Source organism: Curcuma longa, chromosome 11 (genome assembly GCF_044706935.1).
Source record: "Curcuma longa cultivar G26 ecotype Majalengka, Jawa Barat chromosome 11, ITB_CL_G26_1.1, whole genome shotgun sequence".
Classification (NCBI taxonomy): domain Eukaryota; kingdom Viridiplantae; phylum Streptophyta; class Magnoliopsida; order Zingiberales; family Zingiberaceae; genus Curcuma; species Curcuma longa.
In genome coordinates this window covers 14,078,935-14,103,268 of record NC_133871.1, presented here as the reverse complement: position 1 = coordinate 14,103,268, position 24,334 = coordinate 14,078,935, and the positions used below count along the sequence as shown (strand labels likewise).

The 24,334-nt window shown below is 38.2% G+C and overlaps 4 protein-coding genes across 11 annotated transcripts; 2 read left to right on the top strand and 2 right to left on the bottom strand.

The window, feature by feature from the left end:
• Positions 1–4,619: 4,619 nt before the first annotated feature.
• Positions 4,620–10,332, top strand: LOC141840548 (putative leucine-rich repeat receptor-like protein kinase At2g19210). Its single transcript, XM_074728571.1, has 13 exons — positions 4,620–4,861; positions 4,990–5,557; positions 5,781–6,274; positions 6,414–6,549; positions 6,634–6,705; positions 6,974–7,045; positions 7,131–7,211; positions 8,170–8,330; positions 8,428–8,654; positions 8,823–8,949; positions 9,235–9,303; positions 9,409–9,598; positions 9,713–10,332. The coding sequence occupies exons 1-13, from the start codon at positions 4,750–4,752 to the stop codon at positions 10,161–10,163; spliced, it is 2,760 nt and encodes a 919-aa protein (XP_074584672.1). The 5' UTR covers positions 4,620–4,749; the 3' UTR covers positions 10,164–10,332.
• Positions 10,333–12,726: 2,394 nt separating this feature from the next.
• LOC141842159 (zinc finger CCCH domain-containing protein 23-like) lies at positions 12,727–13,714 on the bottom strand. The gene has a single exon (XM_074730384.1). The coding sequence runs from the start codon at positions 13,668–13,670 to the stop codon at positions 12,795–12,797; it is 876 nt and encodes a 291-aa protein (XP_074586485.1). The 5' UTR covers positions 13,671–13,714; the 3' UTR covers positions 12,727–12,794.
• Positions 13,715–15,143: 1,429 nt separating this feature from the next.
• LOC141840545 (GDSL esterase/lipase At4g10955) lies at positions 15,144–18,385 on the bottom strand. 8 transcript variants are annotated; one of them, XM_074728564.1, is made up of 4 exons: positions 18,320–18,383; positions 18,170–18,227; positions 17,104–17,272; positions 15,144–16,265 (listed from the first exon to the last, which is right to left on the bottom strand). In XM_074728564.1, the coding sequence occupies exons 3-4, from the start codon at positions 17,163–17,165 to the stop codon at positions 15,305–15,307; spliced, it is 1,023 nt and encodes a 340-aa protein (XP_074584665.1). In that variant the 5' UTR covers positions 17,166–17,272; positions 18,170–18,227; positions 18,320–18,383; the 3' UTR covers positions 15,144–15,304. The 8 variants fall into 8 exon arrangements, with proteins under 8 accessions (XP_074584665.1, XP_074584669.1, XP_074584670.1 ...); XM_074728568.1 differs by having other exon boundaries at positions 17,104–17,205; XM_074728569.1 differs by lacking the exon at positions 18,170–18,227 and having other exon boundaries at positions 17,104–17,205; positions 18,320–18,385.
• Positions 18,386–19,585: 1,200 nt separating this feature from the next.
• On the top strand, positions 19,586–21,045 carry LOC141841615 (cytochrome b561 and DOMON domain-containing protein At3g61750-like). Its single transcript, XM_074729794.1, has 4 exons — positions 19,586–19,787; positions 19,873–20,269; positions 20,338–20,624; positions 20,709–21,045. Exons 1-4 carry the CDS (start codon positions 19,617–19,619, stop codon positions 20,967–20,969), a joined length of 1,116 nt encoding a protein of 371 aa, XP_074585895.1. The 5' UTR covers positions 19,586–19,616; the 3' UTR covers positions 20,970–21,045.
• Positions 21,046–24,334: the final 3,289 nt, after the last annotated feature.

Genomic DNA, 24,334 nt, shown 5'->3' with positions numbered 1-24,334 from the left:
TTTGCTCTTCGTGCCAAAGGAGAATTGCCCTGCCATTCACTTCACAAGCATCTCGGAAGTTGCAGGTTAAATGTCTAGCTCTCTTTAATTTCGTCTGCATTTTTAGTGGAAGGTATAGTAGGAAGTTTTAAGGTGTGAGAAATCATCTCACAATTGATTGGGAAAGAGTATATTAACATTTTATCATGTAATTTCACTATAAGCTATTTAATTTCTTCATCTAGGCACATTGTGAAAAAATAAATGTAGTGAAAGGTGAAAAAATGCAACTTAAGACCAAAATCAGCACCTACTAACACAATTTACTTCTCATTTAAGAAATTTGAACTGGTTAATGTTATAAACTTCTTGCATGCAGTAATTAAACATCAACAAAACATGAACGATGACTGCACTAGTACTGTTTAAAACATAAAATTAAGCAACATGGAGTCCTAATCGATCACACATGTTAGCACCCTTAATCAGCAGCTAATAGTGTTTGAGACAGCCTTCGTTGTTGGCCTTCTTGAAGACGCAAGCCTGCGCCATGCACCGCAGCCTCGTCGGAGACGACGTACGGCCACGTTGAACGCCGCCTTCACTTGCTCCGGGCTGAAGACGAAGCTCCGGCTGGCCATGGCGTTGAGTAGCGACGCCGTTCCTTCGCGGTAGAATGCTCCGATGCCGTCGGCGCGCAGGTTGGACAACGTCGCCGAGAGGCTCAGGTCGGTGCCGTAAGCGACGGCCGCCGAGAGGCCGAAGAGTGGGGCCGATGGTGCTCCAGTAGCCCGCCCCATATCAGCGCCGGGTGTGCCCTCCAATAGCTGCGTATAAAAGTAAATAATGTCATAGATTTTAAAATCACAGTTATCAATATCAAATCGGACATCCACACAAAAGACTAAGGCGCTGATCCAGCCAAGTTACGTTCATCAGTCGGCCCAATCGAAGTTCATACACTCAGTTCACTGGAGAGACCACTTCAGTCGGGTTTTATAATTATAATCAAAATAGAATTTGTTGTTTTCCTTTTTGTTTTATATTTTTGAAAAAAAAACAAATCTGAGCTCACTCGCAAGTGAAGGGGAAAATGTTGGGGTCGATGGGGGCCAACAACGCCGCCGGAATCACTGTCAAAGTCGGAGTCAGCGGCACAGGAGTCACCGGCGATGTCGGAGTCGGGGGTGCCAGATCAGGAACGAGCGCGGACTCGGTATCACCGGCCCAACTAGTGGAGGAGGAGGCGCAGTGGTGATCACTACTGGAGGACCATATATAGTATATACTCCACCGCGCTGCGCTGCCGCCGGCCGTGGCCTGCGCTATGGCGTGGCACCATGTCTACCACCACTGCCGCAGTGAGACGGCGGCGCCTCGCAAGGAGTAGTCCTACGCGAAGCTGAATGAATTAATACAACAACATATTAAACTCCCCAAAGGAAGCGCAGATCATATTGATTTATGAAGTAATAATTAATATTTTCTTGTGGAGATTTAGTTAATTACGTGGGGAGTAATAGCTAGCTCTTATCGTCGATGAAGCCTCCACCTTCCACTGCTCCGCTCATGGACGGAGAAGCCAATAGAAATTAAGATAGAAAAGCCATGAGAGCGAGCTCCATGAGGACTCTTCAAAGAGCTAGCTCGGACCCAAAGAGATAGAATATTGGAATTGCAGCGGAGGACGTGACTGTGTGTGTATATACAGAGATAGAGATGGAGATGGAGATGGAGGAAGCTAGCCATTAATGCAGCACGAGAAGCTAGGTACGTACGCAGAGGATTAGTTGAAAAGAGCATTGAAAGACTAAAATTTGCATGCGAAGATGGAGAAGTCGTCAAAACGTAGCAAGCAACGGAGAGGTTTCGTCATGGAATTAAGAATTTTTCATGATGTATAACATGTTTAAAAAAGAGGGGTTTCTGCCATTTATAGATCAATGGAGTTGCCATTGATAGATATGTAGCAATTAGTATAGGGTCAGGCAGTGGCCGCTCAAAGCTTAAATTGCACAAGAACGTACGTATTTTGAAGAAGAGGAAGTCAACTGCTAATTAATACGCATGCAGTAAGATGCAAATGCAAGAACTCCTGTGTGGTACACAGTCTCTTGAAACAGATTCATTTCCTTATGCAGTAGCACTTCAAGATTACGTCCAACGATAAATTTTTCAAGATACAATAGTTCGATCGATCGCAACAAACACTAATTATTCATGACAAATTAAAAAACTTATATTGGAACGTTATCACAGGAATTGACAAATATTGTCAAGGTAAGATCTCATTATATATGCTCCGATGATTAGCGACAATATTAAATTTGCTAATTAATGATGAAATAAAAGATCATTATTGTCTTCACCCGTACGTCTAGCTTAGCTTGATCCGCTTATTGGATAATTTTTACTTTGATCGGTTCGATATTTGACGTACGTCGCACATGAATCAACAGGCGGGGTTTGAGTACAATTCGAATTCTTTAGATCTGCACTCCAGTCCTACGGGTGGAATGTACTATCTCACTTATATATATATGTTCATAATATTAAAGATTATAATTCATTATAAATTAACTTAGCTTTAACATCATAAAATTTTTAATATGAGACTTTTCCAGTATCTATTTTCATTCATAATTTTTAATTCCAACTGACTACTTAGGTTGTGCATCCTACGTCTCTTATCCAAATGGTCGTGCTGGATTAATTGTGGTCAGGAACTCTTATGCATTGAGCATCATACGAAAAGTAATTTATGGGAAAAAAAAATTGCACGCCTCTTTAATTTTGGATCTAGACTTTAAACTACCTTGACATTTTGGCGATAGATACATGCATCGCGTGCTTGTCTTTTTTGCTTTAATCTTGATAGCACCATGATAAATTGACAGTACTGATTATCAGCATTAACATATATATATGTATATATATTAAGTTGACAATCATGTGCAAAAGGAAAAGTATATATATACAAAGTCAAAGCATCTAATTAATATGATTGTTAGGGTCTTCATTTTGATTTTTTTTCAAATAGGAAAACTGGGAGAAATTAAGACTTCAGTAAAAACAAATTAAATATATATAAACCCATGGTAGCTAGCCAATTAAGATGAAGTCTTTCTTGACGGCCGGTTAAGAAAATCGCTGATTTCCAATTCACTATCATTATAATATTATATATATATAATTTCACCCCTCTCCCAAATCCCAAACTCATAATTCTACTTATGTTATAATTTTCAACGTTACAGTTCGTTCGTTATTACAAGCTAGTGTTTCACTGATAATGAGATTTGAAACTAGAGTTGAAATTTCTAATATTTTTATAACATTTATGAATAAAAATTAAATGGGCATTTGATAAATCATGATATGGACATTCTTTTCCCAATTAATATCGTATTTTAAGATTTAGATTGAAGCAACTAGCTAGTTGTTATAATGTGTAACAAGTGATTATTAACAATTACAATGTGTAACAGTTGGTTATTAATTTTAACAATAATATCATTATTTTATGTTGATTTTACTTATCGGAGAGTGATAATTATATAGTTAAAGTAATATTTCAATGAGTAAAATAAATTAAGATGATTTTATGACACTGACTACATTTTAAATGAATATTATCTTATCACGATAGACTATGTAAAAGTTAGCAAGTAGTTGCTACAACGTGTAATAGTTAGTTGTTAGGTTCTGTAATATTATCGTTATATTATATTGATTTTATTAATTTATTGGAAGTGATAATTTAGTTAAAATAATATTTCAATAAGGAAGACAAACTTAAAGGACTTTATGACTCCCACTATATTTCAAATGAATATTATTTTATCACGATCAACTATGTAGAACTATTTCAAATGAATATTATTTTATCACGATTGACTATGTAGAAACTAATAAATATAGAATATTATGATAAACTTATATTGATTTTATTAATTAGAAAGTGATAATTTAATTAAAATAGTATTTTAATAAATAAAAATTTTTATGATATATATCTATTATATTTTAAATGAGTAGTATCATATATTATCGACTGTTAAAAAATTAATGGATAACTACTTTGATATGCAATAACTCGTAGGGCTACAACTACTCTCTCAAAATTCAATCCAAATTTCATCAATTAGTTCATTTTAAATGGGACATCCATTTAATTGGAAAAGGACATCCATATGAAAATCTATCCCTTTTTATTTTTTGCAACATTTCAACTTGTAGTAACTGATTTGGTATGGAAGCGTAGATGAGAAGAAATGAGATTTTAGATTGAAATAGGAGTTGCTACAGCATACTTTTACAATTCCACCCTTGCTCACTTAGCACTCAAGAACTCACATGTTCTATTTTTATAGAGTAAAAAGTAACATGATGCATTAAATATCATATTAACTCTTAATAAGTTTCAAAGATTACATATAGATATCATGCATACATATAAGTTTCTGATGCTTTGACCATGTATTTTTTTTTATTTCCCAAGTCTTTGACCATGCAAATCAGATTCCCAAAGATTACAAATTAATACCATTTAATAGTAACGCCCCACTACAAGTTGTACTGAACTAGATAAAACAATGTACTACAGCATGTGAAAATGGGTGGGTTCGACTTGGTCAACTCTTTTTCTCTGTCAGTGCAGTGCGGTTATATGATCTTCTCTTTTCTATGTCTTGAGATAACACAGTCCACAATTTAATAAAAAAAATTCCAGCAGCCGATCTTCTTGTTATCCGAAATTATCGAGGGATCATGAGTCGCCGTGGATCGCCTGCGGTGGCAGTTTGGGCTTTCTTCCTTATATTCTTGAGTGTCGGCGACGAAGCTGGAGCTCATCATGTAGGAGAAGAGCCTGACGCCGATGGTAATCATTTTAAGCTGCCTGTAAAGATTGGTCACTTAATTTAAAATTAATCCGTTGAAATTTTGAGGGCGTTTAATTAAATGAATTTTGATCAAAATTTTCTAAGAAATCGATTGCTGTCCATGCAGATTTCACCAGCATCGACTGCGGAAACACTGACGAAGCTATCTACACCGACGAGGCCACCGGCATCAGCTACACCTCCGATGCCTCTTATATTACCGTCGGCGAGGCCCACTCGATCTCCCCCAGATTCCGCGCCGCCACCCCGAAGTATCTTCAAACTCTGCGAAGCTTCCCTAATTCCATGGAGTCGCCTCGCAACTGCTACTCCCTGTTGGCTGACAAGTTACAGGAGTACCTGATACGGGTCACCTTCATGCACGGCGACTACGACGGGAGCTTCTCCGCTGGAAGAGGCGGACTGCTGTTTGAACTGCACGTCGACGTCAACCTCTGCAGGACGGTGAACGTGACGGAGGTGTCGAGGGTGTACACGGTGGAGGTGGTGGCGGTGGCCGTGGCAGGTAATATATCGGTGTGCTTGGTCGACACGGGGGCAGGGACCCCGTTCGTGTCGGCGGTGGAGCTCCGGCCGGTGCCGGATACGGTGATGCATTCATGGTTCAACCAGACCCAAAATCTTGTTCTATTTCTGAGGGTCGATTTGGGGACGGCGACCAATGAGGTCATAAGGTACTGTTTCCTAATTTTTTTCTTAAAATTATCTATTTTCATAATTATCGAAATTGATAAAAGGTTTGAGTTCCGCCTGCGGCAATAGGAATGAGATAGAAGAAAAAAAAATCGTAATAAATACGAACAATTAGTAGATTTTTCTCCATATTAGGAGAATTTATTGGGCTTTGTCGAAAATTATTTCGGCTTGTAAAATGCTAACTTTTGACGAATTTTGCAGGTACCCCAACGACAGCATCGACCGGATTTGGGACCCCTACAGCACCTGGGCCGACTGGCTTAATTTCCGGCCCGCCAATTTAAGCCATATCTTCGTCGACCAGACCGTCCAGAACGACGAAGACTTCAAGGAGCCGTCGACGGTTATGCAGACGGCGGTGGCGCCGGCCAATTCATTCGTCTTGGAGTTCTCCTTGGACTTCGCCGGCTCCGGAGCTCCCGTCAACGCCTTCTACGCCTTCCTCCACTTTGCCGAGCTCCAGAACATCTCCAGATCGTTCAACATCTACCTCAACGGTGATATCCTAGAGGCCAACTTCGCCCCGATACGCCTGGAAGCGACCTACAACGCCAATGGCGGCCCCTTGGCTCAGAGTACCCGATACCAATGGGCTCTCAACTCCACGGGCTTGTCTGACTCTCCCCCAATCCTCAACGCGCTCGAGGTCTACACGCCGCTGACTCTCACCAATACGCCGACTGACGATCAAGATGGTACGCCCTAATTTTCCTTTTTTTATAGGTTCATCCAGATCCTCAAAAACGAACCTTTTTTATTAGAAGTCTTGTTTTGCCCTATCATAATTGTTATTCTTGAGTAAATGCCACACCATTAGCATCCATGGATTTGCAGCTGCTGCCATTGTGAAAATCAGGAGCGATTACAACGTGAAGAAAAACTGGATGGGAGATGCATGTGTTCCAGCTAAATATGCTTGGAAAGGCTTGAATTGTAGCTACAGTGTGGAGCCAACAAGGATCGTCGGCATGTGAGTGTTTTATTGAAATTAATGAACTTTTGCATGATTTGAATATCGGTTAGAGGTCGGTAAACATGCATAAATGTTTTGCAGAAATTTGTCGTCTAGTGAATTAACTGGCTTCATATCACCTTCTTTTGCATCGCTCCTTGTGATGGAATCCCTGTAAGTGCTTCTAGCATAATGCTTTCAATTTCTTCTGTCTGCTAGGACCAGTTTAACTAAGCAGAAGAAATGAGTAAATGAAACTTAAGAAAATGAAGTTAATTGCATGCGAAGGAAGAAATTATTATAAGCTTATTACACATACATCTGTATATGGAATATTGTTGCCAAGGATGGTTGATCAGCTAATGTTCTCTATCTGATTGTTACTTTCAATTTAACTTGAGATGCATATCACTAATCACTTATAAATTACATTCCATCTCAGCGACTTGTCTGGCAACAATCTAACAGGGTCGATACCTGAAGAACTAGGAAGTTTGCTGTCACTCAGATACTTGTGAGCATTGAAGAGCGTTAGTTCCTTTTCCTCTTTTCCTTGAAAAAAAAATGACTTTGATGTTACTTTCTTTTGTGCTGTGCAGAAATTTGTCAGGAAACAATCTAACTGGAGAAATTCCGGTTGCTTTGCAGCAAAAAAGAGAAGAAGGGCGGCTTATTTTTGAGTATGTTATTTGGTCTTTTGATGTATTACTTGATAAACTCCTTTTTTCCACTCTAGTCATTGAAGAAAGCCCATAATAAGCACAATACAGGGATTGGAACCTGGTAAAAATTATGTTTCTGAGTAGCAAAATTATGTTATTGGATGAGTGAACTATTTATTCCCATCAGCATGTGATTTCTTTCTTGTTTGCTTGATATTTATGTAAAGCATGTTTAGCACATACTCTTAGGGATGGGATGGCTCGATTATTTGTTTAGTGAGAAAAATTAAAACCAAACTGAAATATTTCCGGTTTCGAAGATCCAAATCAAAACTGAGCCAAATCCATTTCAGTTCAGTTTGAAACCAAACTGAAATTTTCGGTTTGATAAAAACCAATTAAAAACATTTCCAAACAACAATCCCATTACGATTAATTATAAAAGTGATTATAATTTATATTTTATGTTGATTAGGGAACATAAAAATAAATAACAATTAACAACCTACAAGTACTATATACCTATATAGTATAAAAATCTTAATGGTTTGGTTTTGCATAAGCTCAAACCAAAACCAAACCAATAATTTTACCTAATACTGAAATAGAAACCAAACCGCTAGGCTGAAATTTTTTGTTTGGATGGGTTTGGTTTATCGGTTTCATGATATAGATGTCCTTGCCTACCTTCCTTTTGATTTATGATCCATTGTAGGGTACATCCTTCAACATTGAAGCTGAGATGGGCTATAGCTTTCTCTTGCAGGGGTTCTACTAATTATTTGTTATATAGTAAAATCATTTTGTTGGTTATGGACTCTGCATCTTCAAACTTTTGTTGGCTTACTAACCATGTTTCTTCATTTCTATCTCAAGATAGATTCAAATGTTTCTGGAGGTACCTAGTCCAAGTTATATATGTAGACGTATAAGATCACTTGAAGCATACTAATACCAAAATAATTCTTGGTGGTAGATTTGAAGGCAATCATTATCTTTGTACTGATGTAACTCAATGTGAGGAAAGCAGAAAAACAAAGAAGCTCACAATGCCAATTATTGTGGTTTTATGTTTAGTTTCTGTTCTGCTGATATTTGTGGTCATATTCATGGTGTGGAGACTAAGAAAGTCAGAAGGTATGTTTATTTTTTTGTGAATTGCATTACCATTCACTTAAACTAGCTCTTTGATTATTTCTGTGAAAGGCTCAATAGCTGATCTTTGTGGAGCCAGGTAACTTCTCAAGATTGTTAAAGAGACGCCGAGATAATCCATTGCAACTTGAAAACCGAGAGTTTACTTACAGTGAGTTAGAGAGAATAACCAACAACTTTAAGAATATCATCGGCAAGGGAGCATTTGGTACAGTCTACCATGGTTTGTTGGAAGATGGTACTCAAGTTGCAGTCAAACTGCGCTCTCAATCATCATCACAGGGCACTAAAGAGTTTCTAGCCGAGGTAATTAGTGTAACTAATTAGATTAGCGATATGTCTATGGTCGAAGCAATGGCTTTTCTTTTTTCTTCTCTGAATCTTTTTTAAAATACAATTTGCCTATCTTATGAAACGTTATCTCTCTACGTATTTTGATAATTAGGCATATATTGATTTTGGTTCTCATTACAGGCTCTAAACTTGACGAGGATCCATCACAAGAACCTTCTTGCTTTGGTTGGCTACTGTATGGATGGAGATCATTTGGCACTTATCTATGAATATATGTCTCAGGGGACCTTACATGATCATCTAAGAGGTTTGAGTTATGCTTGTCACTTTTTCTTTATTGTATGGAGCTACTGTAATTTGTAGTGCATGGTTATTTTGTTTACATAATAATGGTTTCTTTTTTAATTGAACTAAGAGATGGGTTATTGCCAAGTTTAGCCTAATTGTTCCGGAGTTATTACATGCAACATTCTATACAAAAGTTTGTCTCAAAGGGAGGCACTCACTGCATAGAAAATACTCCCTAGTGCTTGTTTTATCTGCAGCACATGTTAGTCCATTTAAGTCTCTATGAACTTAATTTTTTTGACAGATAAAACCGGGAGAAACACTTGTTTGAGTTGGAGACAGCGACTTCAGATTGCTGTTGAAGCTGCACAAGGTCTAACCATTATGCATAGTGTTTTATTATTAATTTTCTTCTTGCCATGAGCAATTTATTTAATTCATTTTATGATCACGGCCACGGGTTTGAAATGACATGCAGGTCTGGATTATTTACACAAGGGATGCAAACCGCCGCTAGTCCATAGAGATGTGAAGACCACGAATATCCTATTAAGTGAAAGTTTTGAAGCCAAGATATCAGATTTTGGTTTGTCCAAGGCTTACCAAAATGATGACGATAGCCATGTGTCGACAAATGTGGTCGGAACGCCAGGTTACCTTGATCCAGAGTATGTCATGGATTCTGTGTCTTCTTCTTATCTTTGTGATTTAATTTATGAAGTAAACTAACAAGAATTTTAATGAGTTTGAGAAATTAAAACTTAAGGAAACTAATTGTTTAGGTATTACTCGAGTTACCAACTCAGCGAAAAGAGCGACGTGTATAGCTTCGGGGTGGTTCTACTGGAGCTTATCACTGGCCAGCTTCCTGTTATAAAAGTTCCTCAGAGCACTACTTTGATCCAGTGGGTTCAGCAACGGCTTGCAACAGGGAATATTGAGGATGTTGTTGATGCAAACCTGGGAAGCCAGTACGATGTGAATTCGATCTGGAAGGCTGCTGATGTCGCACTGAGATGCACCTCACCAACTGCACACCAAAGGCCATCTATGGCTGAGGTAGTGTTGGAGCTGAAGGAAAGTCTGTCGCTCGAGGCTGGTCCAAGGGCACCCAGCTTAAACCCGGATCTAAGCGGCAAGAGCCTAGACACTGCAGCAACTCTCGGAATGAGCCAAACTAGTGCACATGATGATATCGAATATTTTCCTGGGATTTCTCCAGCAGCAAGATAGATAGATAGTGTCACAACTAACTATTCAATATCTTATGTCCCTTGGGAGACGACGACTTTATCCGACTCATTGATCATATATTAGAAGAAAGATCGATCAGCATGTACGTACAAATTGAAAATTATTTCTTTTTGAACTTTGAAGAAGCTTTAATTTCCTTGGATTATAATTAATGTTTCCAATTTGTAGTGTTGATGAGTATTAGCATATTTATATATATATAATGATATAGTTATGAAAATTTTGGGCACTGTTTTATCTGTGAGGATGTCAAAGTGTAACGAGTCTTGTCACTTGTGCCTCGATCATCGGCGCGTCTTCCGCGAAGATGTGAGAATATATATGAGAATATGAAAAATTGTGTATTTATAATTAATTGAATGAATTGAACGATAAAGTCTAACATCTTTGATGAATTCATGTTTGGTGTAGAGAAAAACTTAATTGCTTATTAGTAAGGTGAAATGAGATTCCCTCAACTCAATGATAAAAGAAGCCGTACACATGAATTATGACTTCATATTTTTCGTCTATCTGACTGACCAAAAGCTACTCCCTCGATTTCAAGCTGAGGCTGTGATGATCTTACAATTTCCTCGGCAAAGTTCTTAATCCTTTTAGGCTCCTTAATGACAATGAATAAATAAAAATTAAAATTAAAAATAGTCGCACATCGAATCTACTTTTATTAGTCAAAGTAATGCATAAACATCAGGGTTAATTAGATTCCATTATATTGTTGGCGAAACATTATTCCACCGCTGAGCACGTAGTTCTTTGCTTGCCTCGCACTCCAAGCCACGACCTGTTTTCTACTGCCATCATGCCAATGCAATGGAATTAAATAAATAAAAATAATACAAAATCATAACCCATTTTAATTTTCCCCACAATCTATTCACCCACCAAGTCGATTTTATAATCGACTACGAGTTGATTCTAAAATTATTTTATTGGCGTCTTTTTAAATTATTCAGATTGTTTTAGAATGAAATAAACCATAAATATTTGCATAGTAAATATACACGAACTCACATAAAAACATCTCTAGTCAAAATTAAGAATTTTGTGCAACTTTTTAAGTGGATTTTGAAATCGACTCGTTTTAAATTATTCTGGATATTTTAGAGTGGGACGAGTATTGATTGATTGGTAGTTGTCTCTAGAATTTAATAAGTTGATTTGATCAGCGATTCTTCAAAAAAAAAATATATTTTTTCCATGAATAAAAGAGCAATTAGGTAAATTTCTTTTTCTAAACCGTATCTAACGTGAAACTTCAAATTTGGTTTATCACTGGCAAATCAGAAGTTGTCTTAGATTTACCAAAAATCTAAAAAAATATATATGGAAAATCTATGTCGTCATCCACTAGATTTGGCTTTTGGCGGCTCGCGTGGAGTTCGAATATCATAACCTTCTACCACAAGTTAACCGGCACTTCAACACACCTAACTTTCAATGTGGATGAGCGCGCGTGTTGATGCTGTTTGCTAATTAATACCATGAGTTTTAAGCTCGAGTGAAGTGTTTTAACTTTGGTATTGCTAGATCAGATCAGATCAGCCCAGTCAATTTGATTCGACAGTAAAAGGAAATGATTTAGCAAACAGGTTTTATCCATTTTGTTGAAGCTATTGCAAGCCAAAAGGATGATCATGTTATCTCTTCGTCTGAGAGAACTGAATTGCGTGTTAAAACTGGTTGACGTAATAGTTACCTTTAAAGATTTATACAGACATAAGTTACATCATTAATATTTAACTTTAAACAAATTCAATATATATAATAAATAAATTAACTTTAACATCAATCAGTTTAACTCATCTTTAATTACGGATCCAGCCAGACCATATCATCTTTAGTATTATTATAATTGTATATAATTTATATTTAATTTATTAATATTTAAATTTATTTATTTGTATATATTTTATATTTGTTCAAGAACTTTCAGCCCTTACGGTTTAGGGTTCCTCCAGCCACCAGATTTTCAGAAAGCATAGAATCTGACAAAACAATGTGCAACAGTTTATCTGTTGGATGCTAAAGTCAACAAATTATTTGATTTAATACCAAATGGCAAATGCTGCTGTCACAATTACCAGCAACCTAGGCACCTTTTCTTATAAATGAATAAATACACAATAAACTAAAAAGCTTGCAGGAATCGAATTTCCACTTGTTCTTCTTTCTCCCATCAAAAAGACGAACAAACTTGAGCAGTAATGATTACGCTTAAACAAAGATCATAATTTTGAACTCACTTTACATCAAGCAGTATACTGAAGAACACAGCAACAGTATACAAGTTTGGGAGCAAACAAACAATTACAGGAATTCTCCTTCCAAAATACAAAAATGGAAAACTTGAGTAATTTTATGTATAATAAGAGAGAGATCTTGTTTTGTCAGGCACCTGGCAGAGGTTTTCGACCCAAAAAGAAGCTTTTTTTATCCAAACAATCTTAAATATATTCCCAATCTTTGTTTCGGAGCTCTTACCAGAGATTTTTTCAGCAAAAACAAAAAAAAACAAAAATTATTATCGAGGTTGACTGCACAAGTATGGACAAACTGTTTTTGAGAAAAACACTAACTTTTATGGCAAATTAAGTTGATAGATTTGATTCAATCCTGCACCAATTCTGACACCCATTCCAAATCCCGCGCCGCCTCCGCCGCCTCTTCCTCCTCCTCGTTCCTCCAGCCAGCAAGAAGCTCGGCTTCCTTCAAGCTCCAATTCGTTGCCGCCTTTTTGTCTTCTGTTGTTCTGCTCGCTAGAGACAGTGGAGGGACGCAAGCGGTCGCCAGGAACCCCGCTTCCACCGTTCGGGTACCAAATGGCATCGAAGATCTCACCTTGCTCAGCCGAAGATTAGTCATCACAGTGACCACGTCATCCACCGCCACTGGCGACAACGGCGACGAAGATCCGTAAGACGGCGAATACATCATCGCAGCGGCCAGCGTAGACGTCGGCGATGCAGACATCACGATGCTTCCGCCCTTTCCCGGTGATCTAGGACTCGACGGAAGAACGACGCGGAGCTGCTTGGGTGAGTGCGCGAAGAAGCAGACGCGGCGGAGGCATGCGGCGCCGTCCTTGCAAGGCTGCGTCCGGTAGCGCTCAGGGTGGAGCCACGTCTCGAACACCCCGTGGGCGTACTCGCATCCTTCGCCGCGGCGACACCGCCCTCCTCCGATGCGGAAGTCCGGGCAAGGCGTGCCGGAGTACTGGAACCGGCGGGGGTCGCGCCGGCGCGCCTTCTCGCCCGGGTGGGCGTAGGGGCAGTCGGTCCAGTCGTGTGACCGCCCGCGAGGGCACCGCCGGACCTTGAACTCGTACATGCGGAAATCGTCGCTAGAGAAGGCGTCGGACACGGAGTCCACCTCGTCGTCAAAGAGACGAAGGGAGAGGTCGAGTGGCAGTCCAGCGAGGCCAAGGGCGTGTAGGGTTGCATAATTCCGGTCCGGGGCGCGGCGGATATGCTCGCCGGGCTCCATTTATTAGGGTTCAGGCGAGTTGAGATAAGGGATTTCGTAACGGGGTCTGCGTCAGTTTATAGTGGCGCACGGAAACTATAAGACGGTGATGGAGGAGAAGAAGCTTTTACGACGATTCCATTCACGAATCTCTCGTGCGGCTCACGTGAGAGATAGAGGAAGGAAGCGCCTTCGGTTTTCGTGACCGACTGCTTTTGGTGGCGACTTAAGTCGTTGGATGGCCTTGATGTTGCTGCCCGAAAAGGCCCGTTTCAGAAGGAGAAGGCCTGGCTGCCGCCTGCCGGACGTGGCGAGAAGTGGCGGGTCACACCTGAGGATGGGAGTGAGGCACATTCGTGGGATTCGTCGATAACTAAATTCCCAGTAATTAAAAATTAAAATGGTTTGAAATCTCTGTTTCATATATTTATTAATCGACTGATTTTTTAAAACCATATCAATTATACAACGACAGATTAATTAGTCCATTGGTTCTTTCATTAACTTCTTTTTAAATTCAATTAAATTGATGACAACCTCTTGCCTTTCTACTAACTTGTATAACTAGTTCTTTAATTTCATCGATTTTTTATCTATATATTTTAAAATAATGTTGATGCCCGCATCATCCTCTTTAGATTTCCCTAACTTGGGCAACTCGTCCATATTAATCGTCTTCTATTTGCTTACCACCCCACTATGAGCCATATTAATTAGAACTATTCATCTCTAATGTTCATATATATACCATTTTTCCTTAGTGCCCTCAGTCCTCACCACATTTAGTGATCGCCCTTTAATTTGCCTCGTCCACAATGCATGTGCTTCGTGTTGTCGTCCTTGGTCCTTCCTATTCTCATTGCCAATAGGGTACCCTATGTGATGTTACACGTACGGTTTTAATTTCGTCCTTTGTCTATGAATTGTCATTCGCACTCATCATGCATTGTCCTCGATGCTTTTACCTCACACCAGTAAACTCTACCTCATCCCGATGCATAGGAACTATATATGTCACGCAAACGCAACCTCCACCCCATCTGCCTCACCTCTTTGTAAATCTCCTGCCCCATCCTTTGCTACTTGCACTTTATCGAGTGAAAAACCATTGCCGATGTTTATCTTACTACCAAGTAATATAATGCTCGTGCGAAGAACCACTATGTTGGCTGACATTGGTGGCATCAACAGTCTCGACACATTTGAAACTACACGAGTATTTTTTTTTTTTTCAGATTTACAATCAACAAGAAGATGTGGGTCAGAAATATGTGTGTGACTAAGTATGAGACAGGGAATGAGTATGGCAAGAAGAATACGGACTTTGAATTTTCAAATAAAAATTTAAAAGCAATGGTATGTATAGTCACTGAGGCAAGAAGAGCATTGGCTATGCCATGTATGATATATCTCATATGACAAATTAGAAATCGATAAAGCGAAATGTCAAATCTTGATAAATGTATGTGTTTAAATTTATGACATCCTAACTAATTGAACCACAACATCCAATCCATTGTTATTGCCTAAAACAATTGTGAGCAGTTAAATTCACATGCTCCAAATTACATACAGCAACTTTGAATCACCTTCCAGTGATGAAGCTTACTAGATTAGATTCCACTACTACACTCAAATCATCAAATGCTGTAGTTTTACTCATAAAGATACACCTTTGTTTGAAAATCTAAATCCGACCTCCACCATTGATGTATCCCATGAGCACTCTTGAAGTCGGGAGAAGGACTTGAATTCATAGTCAGACTTGCCGATGGAAGAAGATGCAACGACTCCGACTCCACTCCAAAAGCACTGAGAAACAAATCTTTCATAGAGTTCTCCGTCGCCAGCTTCTCTATATTTCCTGCTCCGATTTCTTCCATCTTCTTACGGTGCTCAAAGTAGCCAATATATTCTGAGCAAATGTCGTCAGACTTGTTGACAAATAGACATGGCACCCAGGCTGACAACATGGTGAAGGAATTGCATTTGTGACGGGGGCCCTTCAGTGCCAATGCGAGCCCTGCAGTTATGATGCTTCCCGCAATGCGAATGCCATGCTTGACCTTCCTGTCTTTGATCCTCTCTATCGGTGCCGAGAAGAATGGTGGGTTGAAGAGGAAAGCCTTAAGGTGCATGCCCTCCTTGGCCATGGTTTTTCCGGCCAGTGTTGCCATGGCTGCTCCTAGAGAATGCCCAGCAAGCCATATATGTTGATGTCCGAAAGCTGCAACTAAGCTACGAACAGCTTGCATTGCGATAGTAAACCGCGATGTTTGATGGAGATGATTTTTTAGTACCTGCAGATCCAACTTAAGATCACGAGATAAAGATTCTTTCTTAGTGACGGTACCTCTGAATACAATGACAAATTTAGGAGTATTAGGAACTGTGGAGCCATGGGAATTTGTTGAAGGCTTGAATTTGTAAATGGCGCCGAAGATGGAGAGATCAGCATCATCAATTAGCTTTCTGGCGACTTCAAAATGGAACCTCTCCCACCAGGGAGGAGCACAAGCCTCTTGACCTTGACGATTCAATTGTCGATCGCGTTCTAGGACATACGCACCTTGAACTAAACTGGCTGCAACTGAGCGTTGATGATGAGGACAATTCCTGCTCGAAACAAGTGTCACAGAAGAAAATGAACAAGTTCAGATACGATATAAACATGATGTTGCTCCAATACGTCTAAATCAATGAGATCATATTCTCGTTGTATTGCATGTGAATCGTTAAATCTGTCTCTTGGATTGACAAAATTATACTCTAATTGCAGCACACTGAAAACATCTTGAAAAAGAATCCCACTTGTACCATAGAAATTATAACTATTCTTTCTCAATAGAACTTAATTAAAAAGTAACTGACTGTGAGAGCATAAATGATATTTGTGACTAGTGAATGAGAAACACTGAAATATAAAACTGTTCTATCCATTCAGACCTTTTTTATGTTCTACCTTGCTGAAGAACTCCTTTGCTGGAAAAGTAATGGGCCAGGTCAAACACATAAAGAACAACAAGTATCTATATCTCATATAGCTGTTGATCTGTTACCTTTCTCACTACTTGGGTTTACTGATGTAGCCAAAAACTAGATTATATCCAGAAACTAGACTACAGATTTGTGAAAGGTGGATCATCAATTTAATGAAGGAAACATATTCTTCACATTTGCTTGTCCTTCAGTATATATTTCATATGGTAAACAATTACCATATCATTTTCCATCATGGACTAGGCAATATGGTCATCATAAACAATCTGATATTCAAACAAGGTGTTAGTGACCAGGTTTGAAAGACTAGGATATATGCAAAATGCTAATTTATATATTGGAAAACATCATAAAGTGAATGGAATCTGATGATTGGAAAGATTAATAACAGATAAGTAACAGAACATATCATCAAGGAAAGGTTTGCAAAATGTATAAGATTGAAAGGACTTACCAATTTATAGAGGTCAGATGTATGGGTCCTGATAGCTCAAACACATCCCTTTGTGATGTCATTTTCTTGTGTCAGGCAGTTCTTGATGACTCAAAGAAGCAGCTGCTAAAACATCATGGCGAGCAACAAAAGCTGTGATTATTGACCATGTAAAGAAAACAAAGCAGATCTGCAACACAGCATTTAGACAACAGACAAAAATTATATGTTCAGGTAATTGATAATCTACATAAGCATGTAACACTGAGCTAAGCAACAAATTAGTTGGCATCAACAATTTGAAATGAATTATTCTGTGACAGAATAGTTACAAAGACAATCAAATCATGAAAAGCAGAAATATATTTTTCCTAAAGTGAGGTTTCAAGAATAGAGTAGCTGAATAGATCTCTTGATCAAAGTACCTCAACTAAACAAAAATATTAGCTCACTGAGAAAGTTCTCTTTCATTCGAAAGAAACTGGACAAGAAAGACTGGGATTAATTATTTGATGGAATTTGCCAAAGATAAGAAATTAAATCGTACCATAGCAGCCAAAAAAAACCTAATATCAAAAATCAAAAGAATCAGATCTTTAATTTTTCAAACCCCATCGCGCACAACCTCCAAAGAGTTCTTGATATGGCAGCTGGATTTCAAAGTATAGATGAATTGGGTGGAAAAAAAATCCAGGTATTAAGAAATTGGGTACGTATTAAGAAATTGGGTAGGTATTAGAAGATAGAAATAGTAAAATAAAGTTTTTTGACACATTCAGACTGAACAAGTTACAATTTTATTCTGACATCCGACCTAGCGATTCCATCAGCCTCTGCTGTAATAATTCAAAATTAATAAATCAATGAATCAGCTTACAGATCCAAAAGGCATACCCAATGCAGTGCGATTCAAGCACTGCAGGTACGCAAGATGACCAAATTGCAATCAACTTTCTCGACATGGATAGGAGAGCAGATGCAACCATTAAGAAACACAAAATCAAGCTTAGAATACCCCCACAGAATATGATATAATAATGATGTGAAAAAAAATCCAACTTTTGAAATCGATGGAGACAAAGCGCACCATCATTGCAAGAACCAATCGACACAGAGATTCCAAGCTTTCTTTAATCGACCCGATTCTAAAGAGCAAGCGGTGAAGCCAACAGGAAAACGACGGGTAAAGGCGTTGTCTTTTTCTTGAATTCGAGGAAGAGCATGATTTGGTAGAAACCTGCGAGAAGAAGCGAAGATGACTCCATTGCTGTGCAGTTTCCACGCGAGAAAGGGGAGAAAGGATTGGATCGGGATCCGTGGTAGAGCAAGCCAATGACGTCGCATGAAGGAAGTCCTTTTGGGCTTTAAGATTTGTGCTAGGATCCGGTATTCAAATTATGGAATATGGACGGCTTGATTCAGTTCAGTGGCAAATGGGCATGGCTTGTGGTAACGCGGAATTGGCTGTGGACAGCTTTCCAGCGTCCTGATCATCGCCGTACATGCCACGTAGTGGGCTCCTCCACGCGCGAATTTCATATGTTTTTTTTTTGCATCCTTGTTTCCTGTCGGTGCACTGCACAGGTTCTACTGTTTGGCTTCTGTTTACTTAAGAGAAATCAATGGAAGGCAAAAGAGTTGTGACTTAGTTTTGTTGAAAATTTAATTTATTTATAAAAATATTTTATAAGAGAAAAGATTTATAGAAAACAAAATATTTTTATTTCTTAAATGTGATTGTAAATTTAAATAGAGAAAAATATTTTCCTCATCTTCAAGTTATAATTGAATGAGTTAGCTAGGTTAATTGATTAGTTAGTTGAGTTGTTCAAATCAGCTAATTAAAATGGTCGAGTGGGGGACTATCCAATGGTTAGATTGTTTGCCCCAACAAGCTTAATGACTTGATCGCCTATTCAATTTGCATAAAGATGGAGAAGTGGGAAGGACAAAGACAGAGAATTGATGAAGTGAATAAGTTGTAAAACTATCTAATTTTTTTTTTTTAAAAAGAAAATTATTTTTTCAAAAGTTTTGTCATTAATATAAATATAAAAAAATATTTTTTAGGAAAACTATCGAAAGATATTAGTATTTTTAATAAAATCTAAACAATTTTACATATAATAATGGGAAGGAGAGGAGAGGAACGTTATTTATTTTGACAATGGAAAATGTGGATAAGCTACACTCGTATAGCTTATAAAAGATCACCAAATAATCATGCAGCAAATTTTCTTGATCATGATTGCTCACTCCTTTATCTCAAGTTCCAACTTTGATGAAGTACGCTAAGCACCTAAATCAACCACTACCATAACCAACAACCAATTTGGCAAAACTAACCATCATCACAAATTTCTCATATTACAACAACTCTTTTTTTTTTTTATTCACAGAGACATAAAACCAACTCATTATCATCATTCAACTTCAGTTCTAAGCAAAGGCAACACTTAAACTTCACTCCTCGTCGAGCTCCCCCTTCCACTTATCATTTGGTTTTCTATTCTCATCAGTTCTAATAGCATCCCATGCAAGCAGCTTCGATGGGGCTTCATTCAGTCGTCTTCATCGTTCCGATCATACTTGCAGCCATCACTGCCGGAGCTCAATCGGATAGCTGCGAGTTGGAACTCCCAGCAGCTCTCAGCAACTACTCTGGCCTCTCATGCAGACCCATCTGGAACAACTTCGTCCTCAGAGTAAGCCAATGCTAATCATGTCTGATCTTTACATTAAATGGTTGGAACTCACAACTTGCTATTGATGTCAACTTTCTCATTGCAGTATTCTCAGAACGAAGAAAATGTTCTGAGCATTGTTCTGTCCACAATCTACACGGTTGGCTGGGTAGGAATGGGATTCTCCACAGATGGAAGGATGGTTGGCTCCAGTGCCATGGTAGGTTGGATGGGCAAAACTGGGATCCCCCACATCAGAGAATTCTATCTGCGAGGTAAATCTGCATCGGAGATTGTGGCGGATCAAGGGCAGCTGCTCTCCACTGCAGTAGCACCGAAAGTTCTTGTTCATCATGCCAAGATTTACCTTGCCTTTCAGCTAAAGTTTCAGGCCCCTCTTGCTCAGCAACACCTTCTGTTTGCAATTGGGACTTCAACTCCGGTTCATAAGCACCTGAAAAAGCATTCTGATAAGATCTCTCTTTTGTTTGACTTTTCAACAGGTAATTTGTGCATGAACTTAGTAAATGAACGTGACAATAGAAATTCTCAACGTCATCTAACTTCACAGGAAGTTCATCTACTTCCACTTCTCACCTATACAAGCTGAAGCGGAGCCATGGAGTGCTTGCCATATTCGGGTGGGGCGTTCTGCTTCCAATTGGTGCGATCATTGCAAGATACTGCAAACAATGGGATCCCTTGTGGTACTACCTCCACACAATCATCCAACTCATGGGGTTCATGATTGGTCTCGCTGCTGTGGTAACTGGGAAACTTCTCTTTGATGAGCTCCATGCGACTGTATACAGTCACAGAGGCATTGGCATCTTTGTCCTGGTTCTTGGAATTCTTCAGGTTTTGAAGTGAATTTGAATCCTACAGCTGAACTTCAAATTATGTCAAAAATTGTCATCTCATTTGTACTTACAACTCATGCAGGTGATGGCATTTTTTGTCAAGCCTGACCAAGATTCCAAGATACGTAGGTACTGGAACTGGTATCACCACTGGGGTGGAAGGCTCGCCCTGTTCTTTGCAGCAGTCAACATTGTTGTAGGGATTCAAGTAGGAGGTGGAGGGAGCTCTTGGAAGGTTGGCTATGGCTTCGATCTTGCCATTCTCTTCATCATTTGCATCATTTTGGAGGTTTTGTTGTGGACGAGATGGTCCAAGAAAAATATTCCTTCACCAGCATTCTAAGTGTCATAAATGGATAAAATCACATTTGATGTTTTGGGAGGTAAAGTTGTTGATGGTGTAATATAATTGCAGTGATTCCACTGGTCTCCTTATGAATCAAGTTTGTTTGTTTGTTCCTTCTTAATAGAGATTGAGTCAAAAATTAATCCTCATTCATGGATAAAGAATAATTCAGCATTGCCAAATGCGAATTTTGTTATTAGCTTTCAGTCTGTGCCCTTGATAGATGAATATTGCTCTTCACGATAATAGCAGAGCTGACTTGAGGATATGGCATCACCGTCCTTAACCCTCACATGTACATCACAGCCCTTAATCACAGGATCTTTTCTTTTACATGAAATACTGAAATAACATGAACATTGACAAGAACCAAACCCCGCAAATCAATTGAAAAGACTAGGACTCACCAGTAAAAGATTAGAGAACCACGACCAAATAAATCTAAAGCAGGCAAGAACAACAGTTCACAAAAGACAATAAGAATAACAATAACTATTTATGTAAACAGTAGCACATAATTCATGGACTGAAAGTAAAAGATTTCCTGGTGTTTACTTAACAGTAGCATTAGGTTGGAAAATAAAATTTCATCCATTGCAAAAATCGACTTTAAAGTTGACAATACAAATAAAAGGCAAGAAAAGCAAAGGTCTATGAATGTGAATTGCAAACAAAATGGTTAAGAGATCTTATAAACAACAGTATTCATGTTGCATAGTGACAAATTCCATGTAAGCTGAGCCTCTCCATGTTTCCACATTGCCTCCAATTCTGGCCTTCTTGGTAGGATTTGTTGGACCCCGCTTACATGAGGCAACTAACCCACTCATCTAAGTTTATAAAGCTTCTTTTCACAACTCTAAACTGGAGTGTTGTACTCACTCCAGATGAGGCAACTAACCCACGGAGCATAGTTGAGTTGGTTATGACGGAGCAGAGTTGCTGATGTGAATTAACACCAACAACAATTGCTATTAAGGTATTAAATTCCATTAAGTGATTTAATACTTATAGCATGAAGGGGGTTTACATATAAATGGATGTGGATTAAATGTATAGATCCAATAGCCTAGTTTGTTACCATTGATGGATTGTTAACAGGTATGAGCTTTATAGTGGATGGTTCCTACAGGATGGGCCAATATATAAGGAGGAAGCCTTAATTCATTTGGGCATGATCTTGCAATCTTAATCAAGAGTTTCTTTTCCCCCCTCTCTTCCCCATTGAGCAGGACTACAGATTATTGCCTGATCCCTGCAGAAGACTTCCACTGCATTGCAATAAACTCTGGGGACAAGTAAGAATCAATGACTCTTGCGTTGGATTCAGGTTAGCCTTCGCGAGGAAGCCCTAATTCATTTGAGCATGATCTTGAGATCTTGATCAAGAGTTTCTTCTTCCTCCTCTCTTCCCCATTGAGAAGGACTACATATTGTTGCCCGATCCCTACAGAAGACTTCTGTTGCATTGCAGGAACCTCCGGCGAAGTAAGAATCAATGACCATTGCGTTGTAATCTCCCCTGTTTAAGGATTAACACCCCCAACAAAACTCAACTTTGAACTCATAACTTAGTACCATTCCTACATGGTGGCATGCGAGACCCAATGACAGTTACACCATCATGTGATATAATCAACCCTTTTGAACACCCTAAATTAGGTTTGCCCAATATTAATCGTCACATTTTCCTTAGATAGGAGAACTAGCTCAGGACCAACCACTAACCTTAAATTCTTAAGCCAGAGTTAATTGTAGCACTCATCTTGTTAAAGCTTCTTTATTAGCATACAACTTACCATGTGGGATAGACTTCGTTTGCATTTTAGTAATAAGAAAAATTATAGGCCATAATGATGCATAACAAAATCAGGATAAGGAAAATTAATCAGCAACAGTAATTAACCCATTGTTGAGCGTTTCTCCAGCGCAAAAGAAAGAAAGAAAGAAGCAGTATCAGTGCCTCTGCCTACCGTGTTTGCATAGGAGAAATGCGGGCATGATTATCTCATCTCGTGGAACTATGTTCCTTAAAGAGCATGCACTGCAATATGCGAAATAGAAAAGTAGTCCTTGTCCTTTGGACATCACTGTAACAAATGTGCAAGCTCAAAACTAGCTTTACAATATGCTGGAAATCAGTAAAACCTAATATTCTGGTAATTAATCCAAAGTAAATAACAACTGCAACTTACAAATTTCACAGATAACTAGAACATGATCAACACCTTATTGGGGAGCAAATCGCACAGAGAAGTTGCTACAATCCACACAAAGTAAAGATCACAAAAGCCATAATGTTTCCTGCTATAGCCATAAAACTTTCATTTCAGTAATGCAAACAAGAAGCACAACAAATGGATTGAAGAAGACAATAAGCAGTTTAAACGTACCATGTGACTGGACTGATGGTCGATCTGGAAGTTTGTAACCCTAATCGTTCTCATCTCGCATGGTTTTAGGGATTTGATTGCAGGATTACATGGGCCGAGCTGGTCCAATCATTACAAGGATTTGTTAAATTTCGCTGGATTTGCGGATATTTTCACTAAATATAGTCTAATTTAAGAATTTAATTTAAAAATTCCAATCATTTATAGGAAATTTACCAAAAACACTTCTTTCTTAACTGAAAATTATTTATTTTTTTATCAAGAAAAATCTTTCTTCCAAGAATGTTCTTAATCACAGATGAAAGTTTATTTATATATATATATTTTAAACATATAACTAGATACATTTTACTTAAATATCTAAAAGTTTATGATAATCAAAATCTTTGAAATTTAATAATAAATTTATGTTAGCACATACATTAATTAGGATTTTTATTATTATTAATGTTTAGCTACCTAAATTGTCAGATTTTTTATGTCTAAAAAATTGATTGTAATAGAAAAATAAATATTTATAAATTCTTCTGTGAGAAAAGTTCTTTGGTCTCATTCAAATTTTATATTTATAAAATTATAAGAAATTTAATCATTTTATAATATGGATAAACGGCAATCTAAACTTAAATTAATTATTCAATAATTATTTATATATATTTATAGCACGTGCTAATTAATTAGTGAATTATAAAATTTTATTAATGTAACTCAACTCGAATAACTGTAAATATCAAAAATCCAAAATTTTCTATTGGTTCAGTTTATCTGTTTTTCATTTAAGTCGAATATATTTGATTTAATTGCATCTAGGGCGTAAGTTTCCCTTCTTTTTTTTTTTTTTACTTTTAGCCTCTTCTCCTTTCTTTATTTATAAATCGATTCCCTACGCTGATGTCAGAGCAGAGGGGTATTTTGGGAACGTCAAATTGGATGGAACTGGTGTTGCAGTTAGTATTATAACCCATCCGC

Coding starts and splice junctions, on each gene's coding strand:
- LOC141840548 (XM_074728571.1), top strand. CDS start 4,750: ATGAGTCGCCGTGGATCGCCTGCGGTGGCAGTTTGGGCTTTCTTCCTT. Junction 7,046..7,130: donor TTGCTGTCACTCAGATACTT/GTGAGCATTGAA, acceptor TGTGCTGTGCAG/AAATTTGTCAGGAAACAATC. Junction 8,331..8,427: donor GAGACTAAGAAAGTCAGAAG/GTATGTTTATTT, acceptor TTGTGGAGCCAG/GTAACTTCTCAAGATTGTTA.
- LOC141842159 (XM_074730384.1), bottom strand. CDS start 13,670: ATGGAGCCCGGCGAGCATATCCGCCGCGCCCCGGACCGGAATTATGCA.
- LOC141840545 (XM_074728569.1), bottom strand. CDS start 17,165: ATGACATCACAAAGGGATGTGTTTGAGCTATCAGGACCCATACATCTG. Junction 16,266..17,103: donor CATCTGACCTCTATAAATTG/GTAAGTCCTTTC, acceptor TGTTTCGAGCAG/GAATTGTCCTCATCATCAAC.
- LOC141841615 (XM_074729794.1), top strand. CDS start 19,617: ATGCAAGCAGCTTCGATGGGGCTTCATTCAGTCGTCTTCATCGTTCCG. Junction 19,788..19,872: donor GGAACAACTTCGTCCTCAGA/GTAAGCCAATGC, acceptor TTCTCATTGCAG/TATTCTCAGAACGAAGAAAA. Junction 20,270..20,337: donor TTTGTTTGACTTTTCAACAG/GTAATTTGTGCA, acceptor CTAACTTCACAG/GAAGTTCATCTACTTCCACT.